The following is a 22,483-nucleotide window of genomic DNA, read 5'->3' as shown; positions in this document are numbered from 1 at the left end:
TAGAACATGTCCCAAATACACACATAAGAATTCAAGTGATGCAGGAGCCCTCCAATACCATTTTGAGCTTGAGCAGTGAACGGCAGAAAATTTGTTTTCAGCATAAATTTCCCCCATCCCTACTTGCTGCTCTTGCGCCCCCCCCCGCCAACCCCAAAATCTATAAGCTGCTGTTTGGGAGCCATGTACTGCCAAAACACTTTCAGGAAGCACTAACGTTTGTAGAAGCATTTTTTTTATTTTAATCAGTAAAGATAGAAAACAAAAACCAATATATTAACAAGCAAGTGAACTTGTATCAAAGGACAGGTTTTAAAAACAGCATGTTTGACTCCAGCATACAGTAATAAAATAGAATCAAAACATCTTGGAGACAGGCACACAATATAAACAAGGAGGTTCTTTTGAGTTACGCTAGGTTTCAGAAGGTGCTGCACTAATTTCACCCAAGTTACAGAACAATTGTCAAAGATCTGACAGCAGTGCCTTTCATACACAATAGTTATTCTACTTAAGCATCAAACTCAATGCTTATTGGAGTGGTTTCATACAGATTACATTAAATAGGTGTGGTTTTGCATACTTCATTTTAAATATAAGCTTCCGTTCATTTATTTTGTTTTCTTTTAAAAGCCTCAAAAGTTTCATCTGTCCATTGCCTTACCTGTGACAGTACCAGCACATCAAATGACACCTGCATACAAGAAAATTGCTCCCATATTTCACATTGGTTTTCATTTAAAAACTCCTAGAAATCTAGTCACATCAACAGGTACACTTAATGAATACAAAAATATGCGACTAGCACACCTGGCTTGGTTGTGTAACTCAAGTCTTCTAAGTACTGTCTTCTTACCATGTTAAGATGCCTGTAGGTCACGCTTTCATTAAAGCAAATGAATTAGATGGTGTGGCTTATTTCAGGGTGAGTGATTTTCCCCCCAAGTGTAGAAGGTTGGGGTGTGCCCCACAAGTAGGTCAAGACAGTAAGATTTCAAGTCCACTTCTTAAAAACAACTAGAAACCAATAGTTTCTTCACTTTCTCCCGTGAGGCCAAGTCCAATGGATTCTAGCACTGCTTCTATCCTATCTTCAAAGTTAGGAAGACAAATCAGAACAGTTGAGTTTTAGATATCTTTCAAAACTCAGCCCACTGCAAGATCAGAAAAATAGTTGTGAAGTCAGCTGTTCCTGCAACTATTCAAAGTCCGAGTGTAGCTTCAGACCTATCAGATGCATTGAAACTGCTCACAAAGTTTAACCCCACTATGCCATTTCTACCTCACCCCACAGTGATGAAATGAGTTGGAAGTGGTCTGAATTCTTTTGCCTTCTTAGTGTGAGAGGCTGTTTGCCTTTTCTTTACCCAGGGCAAAAAATCTCAATACAGACACCAACACCACAACTTGCAATGGTCATGTTCCACAGGCATCCAATGTTATCACTGTGTTTTATTTTTAATTTTCATCTAAGCATGTCAGAAATGCAAAAAATAAAGTTTCCTATCATTCAATTATGCATTTAACTTTTTTTCTCATCCCCAAAGATTTAAAACTAGTATCAAGTCTCTCAGCTTTACTCAAATGGACTTAGCCGAGAACATCTGCCTTTAAAAGTTGACGTCCTGGATAATCAGCCTCAAACACTAACAAAACAGAAGTTGTAACATGACATTATTGCTTTAATTTTCAGGTGAATTTTCTTCTGTGATAAGAAACTGATAAAGGCATAAAGGATAGCAGTTTTGGGGAGTGAATTTGACCTGGCATCCAGATACATCTCCAGGTGTTCGCAGGTGAGGTAATGCACAGATAAGACGTGGGATACACAGTCTTCTGACACACCAACCGCAAACAAATTACCACAACACTCACAGCGATGGAGAGATTTCTACTTCCCACATCACCACTATTCCCTCAGGGCCAGCAGCAAGATAAACATGTGTCACACATGAAATTCTCCCCAGTCCACTGGTAGCTCAAAAACTTAATTTTTGAAATAACAAAATCTAGTGCCATTTCTGGAGCCTTGGGAATGTCCTATTTCAAAAGGAAAACACATTGGGATTGAGAGAGCCCATTGGTCACCTCACAGACATTTGAAGATTCCAGTCTAAAGCTCAGCACAAACCTTTACCAAAGTCAAAACTGAATTCAGAACCTCAATCTATTAAACTTAATGAGATTGGTGTGGAAAAATTTAAGATATTTTTCAAGTGTCAACTCATTTGTTCTTTTAAATGGTTATATAACATTTTTGAAAATAAATGAGAATGTGAGAAAGAACGCACACCAATAGAGTTAAATTGAAAAGTTCTGCAGATTTTTAAACAAAAATCTCCTGTTGATTTGTGCTGACCCTGCCTGTGGCCTCTCAGAGTGAGATTGCCCAATTAGTGCCAGTCAAATTACAGGCAGTTTTGTGCTATGGACATGTGTCCACTGGGAACTGGCTTGACACCATCCCCCCACCCCCCTGCACCCAGCCCAGCCTCCCCTTCACAGTCGCCCTGAAGAGACCTTCAGTCTGCCAGTCTGAGCTAGACTGAAACCCAGGTTCGTGGAACTGAAAAGGTCAATGTTCTGTTCGTTCTACTCCACTGCACAACTCAAACCCCTTCCCTTTTGTGCTCCTGGGGTCACACAAGGTCAGATTTAGTGTCAGACATGATTGACAGCCAATTGTCTCGGACTCTGTTCAAATTATTTTCCCGGGATCAAGGTCAGGCTTTGTAATTTTCTTTAGATGCACTAACAAGCAGCAAAACTGCTAAGAACAGTCTGCACAACAGTGAACATAGTTTGGTTTGTGACAAAGTGCAACCAGCATTTTCTCACATTTTTACTTCTTTGAAAACCTTAACAAAGACTGTAAAAAAAATATCAAAAGTATTTATAAACTTTGCAGATCTATAAGGTGGCGTTAAAGTTGTCACAAACTATGTTTGTATTGCAAGTTACAAGAGAAAACGCAAATAAGCAAACATTTAAATCAGCTAATCTTAGCGAGCCACAAAGCCCCCTGGGAAATAAGCCCAAGTAGCTAAAAGCTACATGTTGTGATAAAGCATTGATGAGTTATTAACCGCTAAGAGTACTGAATGCTCCTTCTCAAGGCTTTTAAAAATGCATTTGTGGTTGTGTAGATGTGCTTTCGCTCTTCGATTTCAAAATCCCCTTTTTTGAGGGGGACTGTTGTTGGAATCCCTGGCTATTTCTGGCTTGTATATGTCAATGGGATGGGGGGGTTACAAAAAAGAACAGATGTTGGTGATGCATGTAGCAAATGGTAGCACTTCAGGCCAGTTTAGTACCACTCCAAAATCTGGCTCAGCATTGTAAGAGTACAATTCAAGTACAATTTATGCAGATACATAAAACTGAAAGTCAGCTTTCTTGCACAAACACATGCATACACAAAAACTTCGGTAGAACACATTTCTCTGCAAACCTATCTGCCCTGCTTGTACTCTATCCCTAACCTGCCGTCTCAATGATGTAATGCAATCGCCTCTTGTGGTAGTATCTGCAACATTCGGTAAGCATGGCAGCTGTACATCAGTCAGGAGTGCCAACAGTGAAACCTTTACTGAGAAAACGCCCAGAAATTTACTTTGAAAAAAAATATATGAATTGCCCAAGTTGCTAAAAAATAAACCACAAATGGGGTCTGTGCCAACACGTTCTGAGTCTGGCGACCAAAGGTATCATTGGGTATTCTATTTTCATGGTTTGGATGTCCATTGAACACCTTCATTGTCTTCACAGCTTTGAAGCATGCTTCTGAGCAATCTTCATTTCTCCCTTAACAGTGCATTGTGACAAAGCTCCTGAAGCACCCAAGGTTTTCCTTTGTCTCAGCACTTTCCCAATCTCCCAGGTTCTCGGTTCCCAATCCATTCAGAACACTCAACATCTTTGTCTTCTCTCCAGGTTTTAACTCTTGATTGACTACAGGATCACTGTGAGCTTGGCTAGTGATTGTTGAAAAGCTCTACCAATGCCCAATCACAGCACAATCTTGTCCAAAACTTGGACGCCCACTTCTTCCATCAGGGGTATTGATGAAACAACCCAAACAAATTTTCACCTCCCGATATCAGGAACATTGGACAATTTTGCTGCCCAATCTGCTGCCTCAGCTGAGATTAGCCAGCTATCCCGAGGCCTCTTAGCTTTGACAGCATCATCTTATCCCTGCCAAGCCAACTGGTTACAGCTTCTTGGAATTAAAAAAAAATCAGTAAAACTAAAACGTTAGTTTTGACTGAGGTGTCAAAAACCTCCAGTACTCTTAGGGTTAATTGTATCGCACTGACCCACTCCACTTGTCCCACCCACTAAGAAAGAAAGCATCTTCGATTAGTGTTGGATGAATATCCAAGGTTCAGACAGCTATGAACTTACACTACCAGAGAGCATCACCACCATACAACCAAACACTTCCTCCGACTCTTTCTTATGGTCTTCTGGTGATGTTATTATATAAATTGTTTTAATTTTTAAAAGAAAACAATTCAGAAAAGATTACAATTTGATCACAATCATTATTTGCCTCCCCCCCACCTACCCCTCACATAGTATACATCATTTGAGGACACAGCAGATTGCAAAACATCCATGTTTAAAGTGGCACCAAGGTCCTTAAGAGTTGGTGGAATGATAGTCCAGAGACGAGGTAGGGTACGTGTTCGGTGCAGAATTGATACCCAGCAGAAGCGGCCCATATCCTTGGCAGCCTTGGTCCCACTGGTAAACAAAGTAAATGAAATAGATGAGGATATGCCAATTATAATATAATCCGACTCCATATAAAAGCATATTTAGTGCTCAAAGCAAGGTGCATCCATTGCACTAAATGGAATGCTACTCCACCTCCAGCACTCAATTATCAGCATTAAGTACATCCAGAATAGAGAGTTAAGGTTACCTCAACTCTGCCCTGTCAATACGCATCAACTCCAATCTCAGTGGGGTGAGAGGGATCATTGTCAGACAGCTTACCATTTACCCATATTTTTAAAATTTTAAACCATAAACTGTTTCTCCCAATGTCAGGTGTACCACAGCCAGACAGAAATTCCAGCTCCTTTAGTACAATCCCAGCTATAGTCCTCCACTCCCAATGCTGTTCAACCTGCTTCTCCAGATCTGTCGCCTCTGGACACTGTCATCCAGATCCTCAAGTATTAATCACTTCAACCCTATTGACTGCTTTGTCCTTTTTCTTATATTTGTGGGTTTGCAGAGAACTGTTGACTCATTGACAGAAAGGTGAAAGAACAGCCAGCTGACTCACTGGACCATCCAGTCCCCACAAACCTCCACAATTACAAAGAAACGAGGAGGAAGGAAAGCAAGTTTGAATGTTTGAAAATAATCTAAAGAAGAATTATTCAGTTTCTGACTATATGCCAACAGCTGTGAACAGCAAATGGCATTTTGCTGCACAATGTTCATTTTGGAACGCTTTCCCCAAGGGACGAGAATTTTGATCCTCTCCTGCATGGTAAGCCATCAGCTTCTGTTCAAAATATATCTCAACTCTTTCAACGCACATCTTGCTCTCTCTCTCTCCTCTTCCCCACCTATCATCAGATATCTTATTTTGAAAAAGCCAAGTTTTCACTCATTAATGCTGCTTCCTCAGTAGGCGGGTCAGAAAGCTTCAGATCCACAAAAATCTTTTAAATGCCCACTTTTCCTCCTGACTTTCAATATCGGCTCAGACTAACACCCTTAAGAGAGCCTCCTTATGCCTGTCCCTTAAGAAAGCCTCAAGTGTTAGTGTCAGTCAGCAAAGGCAATCAAGAGATCATTGTGCCCTGAAATTTTATTTATCAGGCCTTCATTAATATTCAAATGTCCTCACCCCACCTCTGGAAGTAGCTGAATTCAATTTCACACAAACAACGAATTCAAAATGCACCAACAATTTGAACAACTTAAAATTCAAAGTTCCAAAGTCCCATGGCAGCACCATGTAGAAGACATGCAGAAATAGTGCTTCCAAATTCTGCCATTTCAGGCCATTGCTTTCCAGCCTCTGAACAATAAAACATAACCACCTTATTCAACTTCTTGACTTTTTGTTTTAAGGGAAGGAGACAGAGTTGAAGGGTTAATGTTAAGTCAACCAAATGGGGCATGAATTGGTGTCTGAAAATTCTGCTGCACACAAAATAATGATCAATACATGCACTGTACTTCTGGGAGGGGCAGATCTATATGGAGCATAAAACGTGAGCCTGTTAGGCTAAATGCCTCTGTGCTGTAAGTACTAAGCAAGACCATGAACTCAAGTTAAGTACCAGCTGGAGGCTACAAAAGATGTTTCTCTGAATGGATGGACTGAGGTGAGAGGAAAGGCCTTCCTCATCTGTAATTATCCTGTGAAACAATGTCAATGTTTCTGTGAAGTGAAGGTAGAAATCAAAACTGCACATTTACTCCGTTCAAAGTGCGAAGCAGATCTCTGACACACAAATCAATAAGGCAACACTCTGGAAAACGAGTCATCTTTTCAGATTTTTTTTAAAATACAGGATTTTGAAAATAAAATGACTATTAGGAGAGCGAACCTCGTGGTGCAACTGAACAGAACTGCTCTGAAGTCAAGGGTATATTGGCACTTAAGGCAAGGAAAAGTTCATGAGAATATATTTCCAAATCAAACAATGAAACATCAGTGGGCTAAATTGATGAAAATAAAATCCAGAACAGCAGGCATAAACACAACCATCAAGAAAACAGATTGGGTAGAGAGTTAGTGCAACACATTACAACCAAATATTGTAGATCCAGCTGCAAGTGAAAGCAAATCCAAAAGCAGCACGCAAAGAAATTAATGTTCTGCAGGTGCTCTAATTACTTCTAAATTGTATTTCCTGTCCATGCGTTAATAAAAGGCCAAAAGCACACTCGATGGATCTCAGCATAAGTATTGCTTTTGCAAAAAAAGGTTTGTAGTCCTCATGTCTTCTTTCTGTCCCTCTTAGAAGCATCCTGCATCCAAGTCACACACCTCAACTGATGAAGATGAGCATAAATCTTCAATGCTATGTCCAACCCGCAGCCCTCACTAATCCTCACTCAATCCTAGCAGAGGAGAGAGAGTGCTTCTGGCAGGGGAGGAAGGAAAGATCTTCTGACAAGTGAATTAACAATCCGAGGAAGGGAAAATGTCAGAAGATATAGCAAGATGTCATCAGTCTAAAAATTAACCTTTCAACTCCAGGACCCGATTGCAAATCCAGCACAAACTGATGGGCCACAAACTTGGCATCTCTGCCAGTAACATGGGCTCTTCAATAAACTCCAAACTCAGTGAATTGTGGCTGATTTGACAGCATCCAACTGCACACAACCTAATGGTGTCATTCAGAGGTCACAGGAATGACATGAGCAGGAAACAACTGTCACACTGCTGGCAGCAGGGAATGCCCTTCTGAACATGGGGCTAAGATTGGATATCGGGAAGAGGGAGGCAGAAAGGAAGAAAAAAAAGAGGACAATCAAATATTATCTTTCCTTCAGCCCATTTAAAACTCAAGCTAGAGAAAGTATGTAAAAACTGGTTACCTCATTCCAACATCCATCAACATAATGAACATAAAAGTGCCCTGGGCGCATACATCTAAATCCCTGGTCATGCAAACTTCATACTGGGGTAAATTTAATATTCACTCAAGTCTTAAGGCAAATCCTCATTAAAAACAGAACGGTGCAAAATCAATTTTAAAAAAAGGTTGGTCTCCAATCTTTAAAGAAATTTAATTCCAGATTTGTAATGGTGTGAAACCACGTATTTCATTGAGACACAAAGCAATTCTTCAAAATGCTGGATGTTTTTTGCTCGACAGACTCCTGGGGTTATTTTGCAGCTGCCAGATACCAGCCAGAACAACTTTAAACCATCAGGATGAGAGGGGCTGAACAACAGGAGAAGCACTAATTCACTTCATGTGCAGCAGACCTGCTGTACCAAGCTGCTTTTCACAATCGTATGTCAGGAATGCTGTGGTAGAGACACCCCACGCTTCATGATTGCCAACATCAATCCGTCATTCAATAATTAGAGGTGATGGCACTTCAGGATCAGTGAGAAAGAACTTCACATTATGTTGCTGCTTAAGTCAGAGCTGTGACCAATTCTGTAATTTCATACCTTAGTTTTTCCACACTTCATCTTCCACTACTGAAACTTCTGTCTTCATAAATGGAGATTTCAATCTGCAGGAGCCAGAGTTAAGGAAACAAATGGGGTATTCAAAGCATCACTGACACAGTATAATACAGACTTCCTTTGGAGCCATTTGTAAATAACTGAATATGTAAACGGTGACATTTGGATGATAGATTTTGATGAAGCTTTGTCATTTTATCTGTGCATGCTAATTCTGATTCAGACTGTGACCCTAACTTCCCTAGTTGTCCAAGTCACAGACCTCAGAAAAGTTTGTTTAAAAAAAAATTGTATAATTGTTCCCCCACCTCCCAAAAACACTAACAATAAGTATAACTTTTTGGACAATCCCAAACTCTGTTCTACTATTTCAAAAATTCCCCAACACTCCCCTTAGCTTCTCCACTGCTGCTAACCTCTCAGCATTAAGAAAATAGTTTGATTTGTGTTGGTTGATTGAAGAAAAATAATCTCACCATTCTCTCTCTCGATGTGAAACTCACTCCTTTAAACCTGCACAATTATGGATTTCTTGGATAAAAACAAATGCAGGAAGCACTCAGCAGGTCTAGCAGCAGCTGTGGAGTGAGAAACAAAAGTTCAAGTTTCAAGTTCTGATGGAAGATCATCAGCCCGAAAGGTCAACTCTCTCTCTCTCCCCTCTCAGATGCTGCTGGACCGGAGGAGTATTTCCAGTATTTTTTTTTTTACTATTTCATAGTTCCAGCATTTACAGTATTTTGCTGTGCATTTCTTGTCTTTACATCTATCTGTGATGAAGGGTATGGCAGTTAATCAAGTATTTTAGTCTAACATAGATTACAGGGTGTCTGCAACTGCCAGTAATGACTGTTTATACTTGCTGATTAACTTTTAGTTTGCATATGTGGCCAGATAAACCTCTTTGGAGGCAAATACACCAAACAAATGTAATGTGAAACCATGAAAATCAGCAGAACCCACATTTAGTGCCTGGCCTATGGCAAGTGAGTTCATCTCTGGTTAGGCTGCAGTTACGCCATTATCTTAGCAGGAGAACAAAAACATCCAATGCTCCGACAGGGAAAGTGAGCACTTGGGGATGCTGGACTGTTGTGAAGACTTCCATAGTACAATTTCCCATTGATCCAAGCAACAAAGAACCACTTGAATAAAGTATCAAGGACTGCAGATACCAGGGGAACCACATCCCATCTCATTCAACACCTTCAGCGGGTAGGGAAAGTAAAGGAGAATGGGAAAACATTAAAGCCAAACAAAGGCACTCCGCATATACAGGTGCAACAATAACCAGAAACATTTCCTGCAAAGGGTGACCCTTCAAATCAGCAAATATTGTTCAAATTGTGAGGGCCCAACAGTGACAAAAAGAAATCTTGGATGCCAACAACACAAAGGACCAACCCTGATTTCCTGGGCAGTCAGGCTTTGTACAAACAGGTACAGACTGGGAAAGAGCATTTTCCCTTCATTGTGTTGATCCAGGTCAAGTCTGATTTCCCAACCAATTCTTCACTTGTATGGTTACTACTGGCAGCTGCAGACACACCGTAACCTGTTAGACTGAAATAATTGATTAACTGCCATACACTAGCTAGGATGAAGAGTAAAGACCAGAAATGCACAGCAAAATACTGCAAGTGCTGGGAATCTGAAATCGCAAAAAATGCTGGAAATACTCTGTAGTTCTGGCAGATTCTGAGGGGGTGGGGAGGGAGATAGAGAGAGCTGATGACCTTCCATCAGAACCTCAAACCTGAGCTTTTGTTTCTCATTCCACATCTGCTGCTAGACCTGCTGAGTGCTTCCAGCATGTGTTGTTTTTATCCAAGAAATTCATAATTGTGCAGGGTTGAAGGAGTGAGTTTCACATCGAGAAAGAGAGAGAGAAAATTGTGAAATCATCTTCAATCAACCAACATAAATCAAACTATTTTCTTAATGCTGAGAGATGAGCAGCAGTGGGGAAGCTAAGGGATTTATCTGGCCACATACACAAACTAAAAGATAGTCAGCAAGTAGAAACAGCAATTAGAAAGGCTCATGTAATGTTGGCTTTTATCTCAAGGAGGTCCAGTTTTAAATATGAGAAAGGGATGCTTCAACTGTACAGACCCTTGATCAGATTCCACCTGGAGTATTCAGTTCAACTTTAGTTACTGTACCTTGGAAGGAAACCTTGGAGGGGGTACACTAGATTTAACAGTTATTCAACTTAGATCACCTTACTGACAGGAATACAAACTAATTGAAATCTTCAATATTATGAAGGGATTCTGAGGAAGATAGAGAAAATATTTCCTCTTGAGGGGTGCTATCCAGAACGTGAGGCATAATCGTAAAATTAAGAGATAGGTCATTTAAGAGTGAAATCAGAATGCATTTTTCTCTACATAAAAGGGTAATGAAAATATAGAAGTCTCTTCCCTCTTCTTCCCTACTAGGTCAGTCTGCAATAGTTATCAGATCACCAGTCCGACTACAAGGGATGAATTGGCTTTCAAATGACATCATGAAAGCCACCTTAACCCCAAAGTGATTGCACTCGAAGCCCACTGCATCACACCCAATCCAAGGCAAAGGCTTGCATTTATGTCGCACCTTTTACAACCGCAGGGCATCCCAAAAGCACTTTACAGCCAATTCAATACGTGAAGTGTTATCATTGTTGTAATGTAGGAAACACAGCAGCTAATTTGCAAACAGCAAACTCCCACAAACAGCAATGTCATAATGACCAGATTATTTATTTTGAGGTGTCATTCAAGGGATGAATGTTGGTCACGACACCAGGGATAACCTCTTAAGTGGTGCCATAGGAGGGAGCAGGTGGGACCTCAGTTTATCGACCTTTCCAAAAAATGGCACCTCTGACAGTACAGCATTCCCTCAGCACAGCACTAGATTTTGTGTTCAAGTCCCTTGAATGCACAACTTCTGACTCAGGCAAGGAGCTACCCACCAAGCCACGACTGACAATATACACAAGGAAGAAAGACAATCCGAAGGAGCTGGACTTTTTGCACCATTCCAACAGCTGTTCATGATTCAAGCAAAGTTGGAACCTGGATGCCTGGGGTGCAGAGTTTTCCCCTTTTGAAATTAAGTGCACCTATTGCCAACATCAATAAAATGCCAGTATCAATAAAATCAGTCTACTGTGCTCTTCTTGCAAATTACACAGCTTTTCTGCTAGTCTCTCATATATTCTTCTTGTATGCCTTGCCATACATGCCCATAACTCAAAACACACTACGTGAAAGAGCAGAGACCATGAAATTGCTGTGGTATTTTTGTTAAATATTAAATAAGTACAATGTGTTGAATGCGTCCCAAGCATCAATCAGCCTGTGTGAACATCTGTGTGACACACACGCAAACACAACGCCCTTTCATTTTCCGACAGCACAAGGCAGCCGTTTGAATCTGAACCATAAGATGATCCAAATGCTTCAGTCACTTTCCTAACCATGTCTAATTCAGGTCCAAGAAAATAAAAATTAAAATCCCTGTAGTTACAGGCACATTGCCATAAGTAATTGGAATATCTCGCCAAGGCTAGCAGGGGTTGCAGAGCTAACTAACCATACTAAATGCAGCAAGTCAATTCCACTGACAATATTTAAAACCATTTGCAAAAATCTGCCATTTATTAAAACAATTAATCTGGATTCTCAGGGGGTAAGTGCATTTGCACGAATCGCACATTCCTGAACTAGAGAGATTAGGAAAGGTCCATCACGGCAATTAAATAGCTGATCGTAACAGAGGCTTCACAACAGCAGGGAGATGGGATTCAAAGTGAATGCACATGGACATGCTGAAGGCAGGATCAGGCTTGGCTAAGATGCTCTCCACAGTTCAAAAGCACGCTGATGCACACATGACAAAACAAAAATGGTTACTTAGCTGGGGTCCTGGAGCTCTGGGGCTGGTCACTGCAGAGAGCTACCAGAGCTTGAGTCACTGTCTTCAGAAAAGGAAGTTGGTGGGGGTGGGGAGGGGTGGAGAAAGAGGGAAGCAGGCAGTGCGTAACGTACTAAGACGATCTTTGAAAAAGAGACGGGGATGCTCTACCATGCAAAAGAACTTGCAGCTCAAGAAAATCAGCGAGCAGCATCGCCATCTTGTCCCTGCACTCTGGAACTCTTTTCCACATCCTCATACTTTGTGATTCCCTTCCATCACTGCGCCCCCACTTGAAAACCTCTTAAATCGTTCCACTGGTCTCCACTCCTAATTTCTATACCAGTCCACACCCTTACTCCATATTGAAACAAAGAGTTCTCAAGGAGAATAAATCCTTCTTGAGCAAAGGAGAAAGAAGCGTGTAACTAGTCACACTGTCTTTCTCAGAATTTGCTTGCACAAGTATAAAAACAAAATACTTTCCGACTTCTTTTAAAATTATTTTATGTAACATTCTCAGGATAAGTAAATTTCAAGGTGTTAATAAACACAAGGGTAAAGCTTAAAAAGCAGTGAAGTCGCACTGTGGGTCCCCCAAGGAACCATACCTCACTGAGATCCCACTGTAGAAATGGAGTGGGGGGGCGTGGGGAGGGGGGGAGAGACATGGATGAGAAAATAAGGACAGTGATATGAGCCTCATCTTCTCAAGCCTTCTGCTTCAATATTGGAACATACAAGACAAGATGTTTGACACATCGAACAGGAAATAGTATTGAGAACAAGCACTAGTATGAAAATGCTCATCTTCTGTGATTTTTTTTAAAATTATCAAGTGATATGAATGGCACAATGAGCTCTGTGGCAAAATTATGTTTTGTTTTTAATTAAGATTGATCACCGTTAAAAAGAACAACTCAACGATAAAATTCTTTTACTGCCTTCATAGATTTTTCGGCAGAATTTTTAAAAATATTTATTTATGGCAAGTGAATGCACAACTAATTCCTAATTCTTAACTTCTTCTACATCATTTAGAGGCCATCCAAAAACTGCACAACATCATAATCTGTACACAGTCTAAAGCCCAGACAGCCAAGGATCCACCGCCATCCATGAAACACCACGAGTGCTGATCTATTAATTAACAGCCGTCAACAGTGCTGACAGCTCCTTTAGAGAAGCAATACATATCCACGGTAAATCAGGCACCATAGGGGAGTTTACCACAAAACTTCCATTTTAATCAGCATCGACTACCTGTTGACACTGGGTATCATGAAATACAGGAGACCAGCTGAGATCTACTACATTAAATTATCAACATGACTATGTAGAACGACGGATTTGGGAGCCTGTCAAAGGAGTAGGCTTAATTTCTGATAAGTGGAGTTATTACAGCCACCTGTGCTTTGGAATTCACTTATGAAAGCAGGGCACCGTGAAACTCCCAATGCCACCCAGGATTGCACCCAGACAGGAAGCAATACTCACAACACCACACAATTGGATAAATTCCACCTGTCATTAATTTAAGTAAAAATAAATTCAGTACAAATATTTCTCATTTTATAACCGAGGCGGATCTTTTTTCCACCAAGTTTATCAGAAGGAATTCCGCCACTCAAGTGACCAAACCGGACGAGTGCTCAGACAGAATTTTCTGACCACTCAAAGCCAAGGCTACTCGTGAGGCAAGCAGGTGGTCTCTGACTGAGTTCCAGCTTATAAATAGGTCATTGTGTTCAGGCACATTGAAAGGAATTTGATAATTTATTATTTACAGGCTGCCAAGAAAGTAATCTACTTTGATTCTCCAATTAAATGTTACACAAGACTTCAAGAGAGGTTAAAAATGAAGCAGCCGAAAGTTTCACATACAATTCCTTCAGCACAGGCCAAGTTTTTACAGCAGTGCTTTGTCACTTCAATGAACTTCCCAAATTCTAGATGAAGCAGACTCTTTTCAGATCAATACATTACTGCTTGGTATCTAGATTGTTGAGGTGTAAACTTAAGAGTTTGCTGCAGGTGGGCTTACTGATGAAAGAAAAGCAAGTTACCAAAGTATTTAAAGTAGGTAAAAAAATAACACAAACAGAATAAATCAGCACAAGAGATTTCAGAAGATGTAGTGACTGAAAGCAAATATATCAAAATTGATGCATGCAACTGCCAAATCCAATCTCATCCCACTGCACTCCTATCTCAACAAAAGGCTTGATACTGTCAACAGCCTAATCAGCAATCTCCCAAATGCCACCCTAACTCATCGAGAACTCACATGCTTGTATCCTATTCTGTATTAAGGCAATGCATCAATCTCATCCACACAAACCTCTTTCATCCTTTTGTCATACACCATCATTCTTTTCAAGTTCATTGCCTATTCTCTATTGAGCCACCTGCTCAAAAAAAAATCTAATTTTCATGGCTTTGTGCCCATCTACACCCCCAAACATTTTCATATTAGTTCAGATGTCCAACTCTTCTGGCTTGGGTCCATTCAACTATTCCTTATTTTCTGTTCAGTTATTGGTAGCAGGACTTTCAGCTGCCACACATGGTGCTTGTGAACCTGGATTCCAGACTCCTTTACCTTGCAACCCCTACCTGCACATGAATAAATCTCCTGATAATCTTTCTTGATCTGTGCCTTCAATGTGCCAATTAACTGAACTCTCACTTCCTGTTCATTGTGCTCGGATGCCTTGTAAAGCATCTCATTACATGCAACACATGAAAGGGTGCTGCAGTCATTTTTAGATCATTTTACACAAAGGAAGCATTGAGTTAAATAAAGAACTCTCCAAAACCTTCAAACTGCAGTTCAACAGTGCAGGAGGTCCAGGGCAGGGATGGAAGAATGAACAAGAACAAAAAAGAGCAGGAGGAGGCTATACAGCTCCTTGAACCTGCTCCACCATTCAATAAGATTAGAACTAAGCTTCTACCTTAACTCAGCGGTCCCACTCCAGCCCATTAGTGCCCACAAATCAATTAATCTCAGTCTTGAATATACTTAAACCTCTGTGGCAGAGATTTCTGAAAATTTTCGACCCTCTGAATGAAGAAATTTCTCCTCATCTCAACCCTAAATTCAAACTCTTCCCCCGAGACTAAGATCCCTAGTTCTAGACCCTCTAGCTTTGGGAAACAGCTCGCTTTAAGTGACAATGCTGTGGATCTAGCAGGAGGTTGCCCATCTTCCCTCTACAGATAACAAAATGTGAGATGCTGGGGAGCTCAACTAGGGATCAGGTAAAAAGAAAATTAGCAGGAGCAAATAAATTTATGTTTGACTGCCAGAATGTCAAGAGCTTCTCAAATATACAGTTTCCTTCTTTAAAAAGAGACTTATTGTATTATTACAGGAGATTCTAGAATTTTTTTTTTTTTAAACTCCAACCTTCTCGGTTACATGTAAAAGAGAATGCTTTTGTCAAAGTTTAAACCAGAATAGGAAATGCAATATTATTGTCCTTAAAACATGCTGGATGCAGCATCCTAACAACGCTATGAAGCCTCCTTATATACAGCTAAGGAAGATCAACAACATTCAAAACGGATCAGCAGATGCGAACCACTAAAAACCAGCAAAGGATACAACTCTCAATCCTCTTTCAATTGGATCGACTATGATAAGGCCTCGCGGTGCATATGTCTTCTCATTCTGTTCCTGAATGTATTTAGCGATCTTTTTCAACACCTGCAGCCAAAAAAAAAAATCAATAATATAACACAGGAAATACATTAAAAAATCAATTCTTGACGTGGATCTGTGTAAGCATTACTTATTATCAAAACATAAAAAAGGGTTGCACAAGGCTATTGGTGAATAATTTTGCAAACACCTGTATTTTTTTTTCCATTCTTTCATGAGATATGGGTGTCACTGGCAAAGCTAGCAATTATTGTCCATCCCCAAATATCCTCGAGGTGGTGAGCATGCTAGGGGCTTAAGGACAAGATGCTCTCTCACATTTTTAGGAAATGGGAGAAGTAGAGAGCTGGGATCAGGTTACTGGCCCATCCTCTCCACCAGGAAGAGTTTCATGTCTAGGGAAGTGGAATAGGGGGGTAAGGAAGGGGAAAAAAAAAAACTGATTTTCAATCTCACGACACATTCTCTGTCCAGTCATTTTCTCAAAAAGGTAGCAATTTCTTTACATGTCTGGCTTGTTCTTCAAATACAAAATATAATGGACTCCATAAATCAACTAACTCATAACCTGGTTCACTGCATCTATTCTTGGGGGTTTGTTTGCAGGAGTGAGGGGTGCAGAAGAGGGCTTCAGGTTTCTTTACAGCGAGGACTAAGCATGCATCTGCCAACATGTAATGTGCATTATCTATTCATCAATGCCGCTGTCAGTCACTCTGGCAATGAATGACAGAAAGGGAGCCAAGCTGCAGTCTAGTCACTTCAATCCCGCTATTCTGCATTTCTCAGACAAGCCAAAACTGAAATGGTAGAAGCTGGATCATTTTCCAAAATCAATAATTTGTGACAGATATTCTCACTGGGAAGATTATGTGCCCAGTACTTTCTTACCTGCTTATAAAGGGAGCCTTCATACTTTAATTAGCTCATGCATACTATTTCAGGTCACAAGAAAGCCATAAAACAATCATAGTCAGTCAGGTTTGATTCTGGTCAGTCAATCCCTGCAGTATGAATTCAAGTTTCCATAACATAATTGTAGAAGTCTAACAATTACCGCATATTTAGCAAGGAATTTTTTTTGAAAAGACTATCTTTTCCACAGAGCTTCCATTATAAAGAATGTGTCAGAAATGTTTCAATGACTAATATGACATTCTCCAGAAAAAAAAACAATGTTTGGGAGTCGTCCAAAATTTACACTAAAGGCAGAAGCTTATCAACAAGAGGGCTAATAGAGCACTGGTATGTGAAGCCGTTTTACAGTTAAAAAATGCCCGATTTTTGTATTTGGCAATAGCAACATGAAATGACTTCATTTAGGTCAAGGCCCACAGGCCTCGCAAAAGACATGCGCACAACAGCAGGGACAGGCGTTTGGGAACATGTTGCCCACCCACCTGTTTTAACACTGCTGGTCCACACAAGACAAAGGTAACATAACTAACAATGCAGAGTATGTTGGAGCACCATCACAAGATTCTGCAAACAACAAACGGCAGAAAACACAAATGCTGGAAATGCAGGGTAAAGAGAGAAAATATTCAGGTTAGTCAGAATCTGCAGGGACGAGATTGGCTGATGTTTCTGATCCGCCCCGAATATAAGCTGTTTTTTTTTCTCTTTGCAGAAGCTGATTAACACAATACATATTTCAAGTCTTATCAGTTTTTCCTTTAAGAACGAGATGGAGTTCAGAGTTTCAAGATGTCCAATTTAATGATGGATATGGACAAGTAATATTACAGAATGACCTGTAAGATAGCCACTAGATTTTGAAGAAATCAGACCTGATAGGTCAGATTTCTGATAGCACTGATTAACTGATTATTCAAAAAAACCACAGGCATCAATTATTGCAGCACAGCACATTTTTAACATAACATTTCCAGGAGCAAATACTGCTGTAATGAGGTAGGCCATGATCTATAATTTATAATCTGACCCTACACAACCAATGCCATATGGCAAACAGACTTGATAAATACAGAGTTTAACCTCTTTTTTAAAAAATGCAGAATTAGAACATTTTGATTAATGTATCAAACAGAAATTAAATTCTTAAACCACTATGTTCCCAAGGACCATGCTCTAAGAGCAGTTATGTGCATAACAACCTCAACAGCAAATCAAATATAACTGGATTTCAATTTCTAACCTCACTCTCCCACCCCCATTCCACCCCTGCCACATAATGAAAATGTCAATGATCCTTAATATGATTTACAACCATTTTCGGGTGTTTGGGTGGGAAAAGTTCAGGGTTACAACTATGCTATTGCCATTCCAATTGCAGGAGTAACAAAGTACAGTATTTGGCTTGGAGCAGTCCTATCCATTTACGTAACTTGATAGCTGTGCTGAAAACCTACTCACCTTCTCATAATGGGTCTCCATGCACAAGAAAATGGTGTAAGCAGTCAAGCATGCCAAGCAGCCCTCCACATAGGACTGTCCCCCAACCTTCTCAGCCTCCGCATAAAGGTTGTTTAGTACCCTGATGGTTTCTTCAAAGTGCTGCCTGTCAATCTGCGGAGAATACAGTATTCACACAGGAATCATAAGGAATACAAAAAGGCACCTTTTATTCAAGCTCGCTCCCAAACAAACAGGCTCTTGTTCACTGGGAACTGACTAAAGCAAGTTCACAGGTTTTTGCCTCAAACTCACCTCCCAAGTAAAACCACAACTAGAAAGTGTGGGGTGAGGGAGCTGGGGGGTGGGAAATATACTGAAGTCCTGATGTAGAAAATAACCAAGAAAATCAAAACCAGTCATGCCTCCTGATTACCTCCCTGGATTTTTTATGTGGTCCAGGAAGCTTCGGGGAGGAAAAAAAAACCCGAACCAGCTCAACAGTTTGCAATCACCACAGTCTGGGCAAAAGTTCACATTGCAGAATCAAAGCCACTTCCACAACTGTGACCAGAGAGCCAAGACTAGGCACCAGGAGCACACAAAAGGCCTGTCCACACATGTGTGGACTGAATTGTTAACTGAATGTGCTTCTACATTCAGCGTTTGACATTCAGGTAGTAGGAGAGTGATGTTAGGATGCCAGATCATCATGTCAATTTTATTAAAGCTGATTCCCATCCCAGTATCAGGATTTAAGATCCCAGAAAACAAAAGTTGTTTCTTGTCAATCAGAATAGATTGGTGAACATAGGGAAACCAGGACACTGTTGCTCTTGAACTGTCCCAATTACAGAAATATTAAATGTAAAAGCAGTTTTCCATGCTGTCCGCTCAACAGCAATTAGTGACACGGTTCACTCTAATTTTCCTCATCGTTCAATTGATTTTCTACAAGGAGACTACTTCTGAAAGTTGATGGCTATCCTAAACACAACACACCCATCCCTTCTACAATAGGAACCAAAGCAGCACCAAGTCTGTGCTTGGAATTGTCTGTACTAAGGACTTCGTGGCAGAACCACCATGTTACAGCTGGTGAACCTAAGATTTGCCACAGCACCAAACACCGCCATTTGGCTTCATCATCAGTAGAAAGCAAGTCATGATAAGCGACTGATCCCTCCACCCTAAAAGAGAGGACAGCTGACTTTAGTTTCCCTCAAATTACACTTCAGCCAGCTGCACCCAAGTCCAACAACTGACTGAAAAAAAAGTCAAAATATTGTGAATGTTAGAAATCAGGAATAAAAGCAATAAATGCTGGAAATACTCAGCAGGAGTTCTGATTAAAGTTCACAAACCTGAAGCACTAACTCTGTTTCTCTCTTGACAGGTGCTGCCAGACCTACTGAGCATTTCTAGCATTTTCCGTTTTTGTTATCGACTGAGAAGGCCAGGGAGCTATGGGGGTGAGTGGGGCAATGAAAGCAAAAACTGTCAACTGAGATTCTGCTGCTTCACTGATATGTACAAGTCAAGTTTCATATCTGACGGTCCAATGCCTGACAGTAATCCGCCTACTCGAGTGGCTGGACAAGATTTGGTCACCTCAATAAACCAGCAGGGTCAATCCGCAAGAAAGGTTTCCTCTAAAAGAAATGGTCAACTGAAGTGGCTTCTTTCTGCAGTTTGCATGGAAAATTTCCAGCAACCGAGGGTCACTCAACCAAAAGACAATGGCCCTTTAACCGAATAATTTCTCTCATTTGTCAGTTGCACCTCATTTATAGCTAAATAGTTACCCATTATAGAACTGCTGCATGGACTGTACCAAAACTCACATTCAGCAATAATAACAAGTCAGATCAAAGCATTTTACAGCTGAAAGCCAAATCTATTAGTCTAATCAGTTGTAATTGTGTATTTCCGAAGGAAAAAGCAAGTGTTTGGAGCCACAAAGGACATGCCATACCTACCAGATCTAAATACCTACAGTGTCCGCTCCTTGTGGTTCACCATATGCTACTATCCACCTTTCTGCCAAATAAATAAGATGGTTTTCAGCCTGCAAACACATAGCAAGCAGCCAAACATTGAGCATGAAAAGAAGTGACAAACTTGAAGCAGACTATCAGTCACAATGAGAAAAGATTTGGGTACCACAGAACATAGGTTAGGAGAAGGTTATTTAGGCATAAGAATATTAGGCTTATAGAACAAGTTGGCAGGGAACACAGCTACAACACAGTGTAATAGAGTCAAAGAGACACATCAGAGAATAAGACGATGAAAGCAAAAGTGTGGGGTTGATACGTTAACAGGCGCAGGATTTAATGTGGCCAGTGGCCATGACCTATTCCTAAACATTCCTGTATCCTCAAACTACGCTGTAGCCCCATCTTACCCTGGTCTCCAACTCGGAAGGGAATTTAGTCTGAAACTGGCACACAGTTCCACTGGAGTAGTCTCTCTGTATGAAGACTTTAGATGCCAATGCAGTGTTCTGTCTCAGGTCTTGCAAGCAGTGTGTCTATAAAGCAGCAAACATGAAAGAAAACTCCAAATGTTAGTCACATCTTAAATATGGCAAGTTACTGATAACAATTTCACACTGCTTCCATAAAAAGAATTATTTATAATGCCAGGTACCATTCTCGATAATATATTACAGGAACAGAGAATATGAAGGATCAGTGCTGGGATCTTTGCTGTTTGTAGTATACGTAAATGATTTGGAGGAAAATGTAACTGGGCTAATTAGTAAGTTTGCAGACGACACTAAGGTTGAAGGAGTTGCAGATAGTGAAGAGGATTGTCAAAGGATACAACGGGATAAAGATCAGTTGGAGACTTGGGCGGAGAAAAGGCAGATGGAGTTTAATCTGGACAAATGTGAGGTAATACATTTTGGAAGGTCTAATACAGGTAGGAATTATACAGTAAATGGCAGAACCCTTAAGTGCATCGACAGGCAGAGGGATCTGGGTGTACAGGTCCACAGATCACTGAAAGTGGCAACGCAGGTGGATAAGGTAGTCAGGAAGGCATATGGCATGCTTGACTTCATCAGCAGGGGTATTGAGTATAAAAGTTGGGAAGTCATGCGGCAGCTGTATAGAAGCTTGGTTAGGCCACACTTGGAATATTACGTGCAATTCTGGTCGCCACATTACCAGAAGGATATGGAGGCGTTGGAGAGGGTGCAGAGGAGGTTTACCAGGATGCTGCCTGGTCTGGAGGTTATTAGCTATGAGGAGAGGTTGGAGAAACTCAGATTATTCTCACTAGAGCGACGGAGATTGAGGGGCGACTTGATAGAAGTTTACAAAATTATGAGTGGCATGGACAGAGTAGATAGTCAGAAGCTTTTTCCCAGGGTGGAAGAGTCAATTACTAGGAGACATAGATTTAAGGTGAGAGGAGAAAACTATAGAGGAGATGTGCGGCGCAAGTTTTTTTTACGCAGAGGGTAGTGAGTGTCTGGAATTCGCCAGAGGAGGTGGTGGAAGCAGGTACGATAGTGGTGTTTAAGAGACAGCTCGACAAATACATGAATAGGATGGGAATAGAGGGATACGGATCCCGGAAGTGCAAAATGTTTTAGTTTGACAGGCAATATGATCAGTGCAGGCTTGGAGGGCCAAAGGGCCTGTTCCTGTGCTGTACTTTTCTTTGTTCTTTGCCAGCAGCAGCCAGACACCCAGTTTTGCTTCACAAGTGCCACAGGGGGCAGGGATGGTAGTAAAGTTTGGTGTGCTGGGTAACCTGACTACCAAGGTGGTCATGAATATGTATGGTGTCACAAGAAGAAGAGGAAACATGGAAAATAATTGACTTTGCTCCGAGTGGTGGAAGTGGATGTATGAAAAGGCAAAATAACATGAAACTAATTCCATCCCAGTAAATTTGGCAGCACTAAAGGATCAATTTCCAAAAAGGAGCAGCACATACCACAGCACAAACTCCACAGATACAATGCTAAGAAATATTTGCATACCTGTATATTGGTATATTTTGTAGATATGGTTTAAATCTAAACTCTGACATTCACACAATACTTGGAAATGTCTAGGGGTTGGTGATCACAATCACCTACTAACCTGCATTATTATTATGTGAAAAAGACAATTTTTTGCATTTAGACATAAATAGGATACACTGTAAAGATGAGGTAAATTTGAGAGTGTTTTTTCTGAACAGGCAGGAGAAGGGAGCTGAATTTCTGTGGTCAACAAGTTGTGATGATAGTACTAGGAGTATAGAGCTCATGGCCACTTTTCATATGCAGAAACTACAGAAAGCACAAAACAAATAGTGACATAGCCAGAAGCTAAATGAAGTTTGTGGTGCCCTACCAAAGTACCTTA

At 40.6% G+C, this 22,483-nt stretch overlaps 1 protein-coding gene across 1 annotated transcript in view; it reads right to left on the bottom strand.

The window, feature by feature from the left end:
• Positions 1-218: 218 nt before the first annotated feature.
• Positions 219-22,483, bottom strand: part of LOC144694899 (golgin subfamily A member 7-like) — a 30,018-nt gene continuing 7,753 nt past the window's right edge. The window contains exons 2-6 of the mRNA XM_078565634.1: positions 20,521-20,646; positions 18,135-18,287; positions 15,702-15,803; positions 8,168-8,232; positions 219-4,749 (exon numbers count right to left, since the gene is read on the bottom strand). Coding sequence (XP_078421760.1) covers positions 8,185-8,232; positions 15,702-15,803; positions 18,135-18,287; positions 20,521-20,646 — 429 coding nt within the window. The 3' untranslated portion in view covers positions 219-4,749; positions 8,168-8,184. The remainder of the gene's footprint in view (positions 4,750-8,167; positions 8,233-15,701; positions 15,804-18,134; positions 18,288-20,520; positions 20,647-22,483) is intronic.

This window comes from Cetorhinus maximus, chromosome 20 (assembly GCF_964194155.1).
Source record: "Cetorhinus maximus chromosome 20, sCetMax3.hap1.1, whole genome shotgun sequence".
Taxonomy (NCBI): Eukaryota; Metazoa; Chordata; class Chondrichthyes; order Lamniformes; family Cetorhinidae; genus Cetorhinus; species Cetorhinus maximus.
Note: the sequence above shows the minus strand (reverse complement) of the source record. Positions and strands in the feature narration are given on the sequence as shown.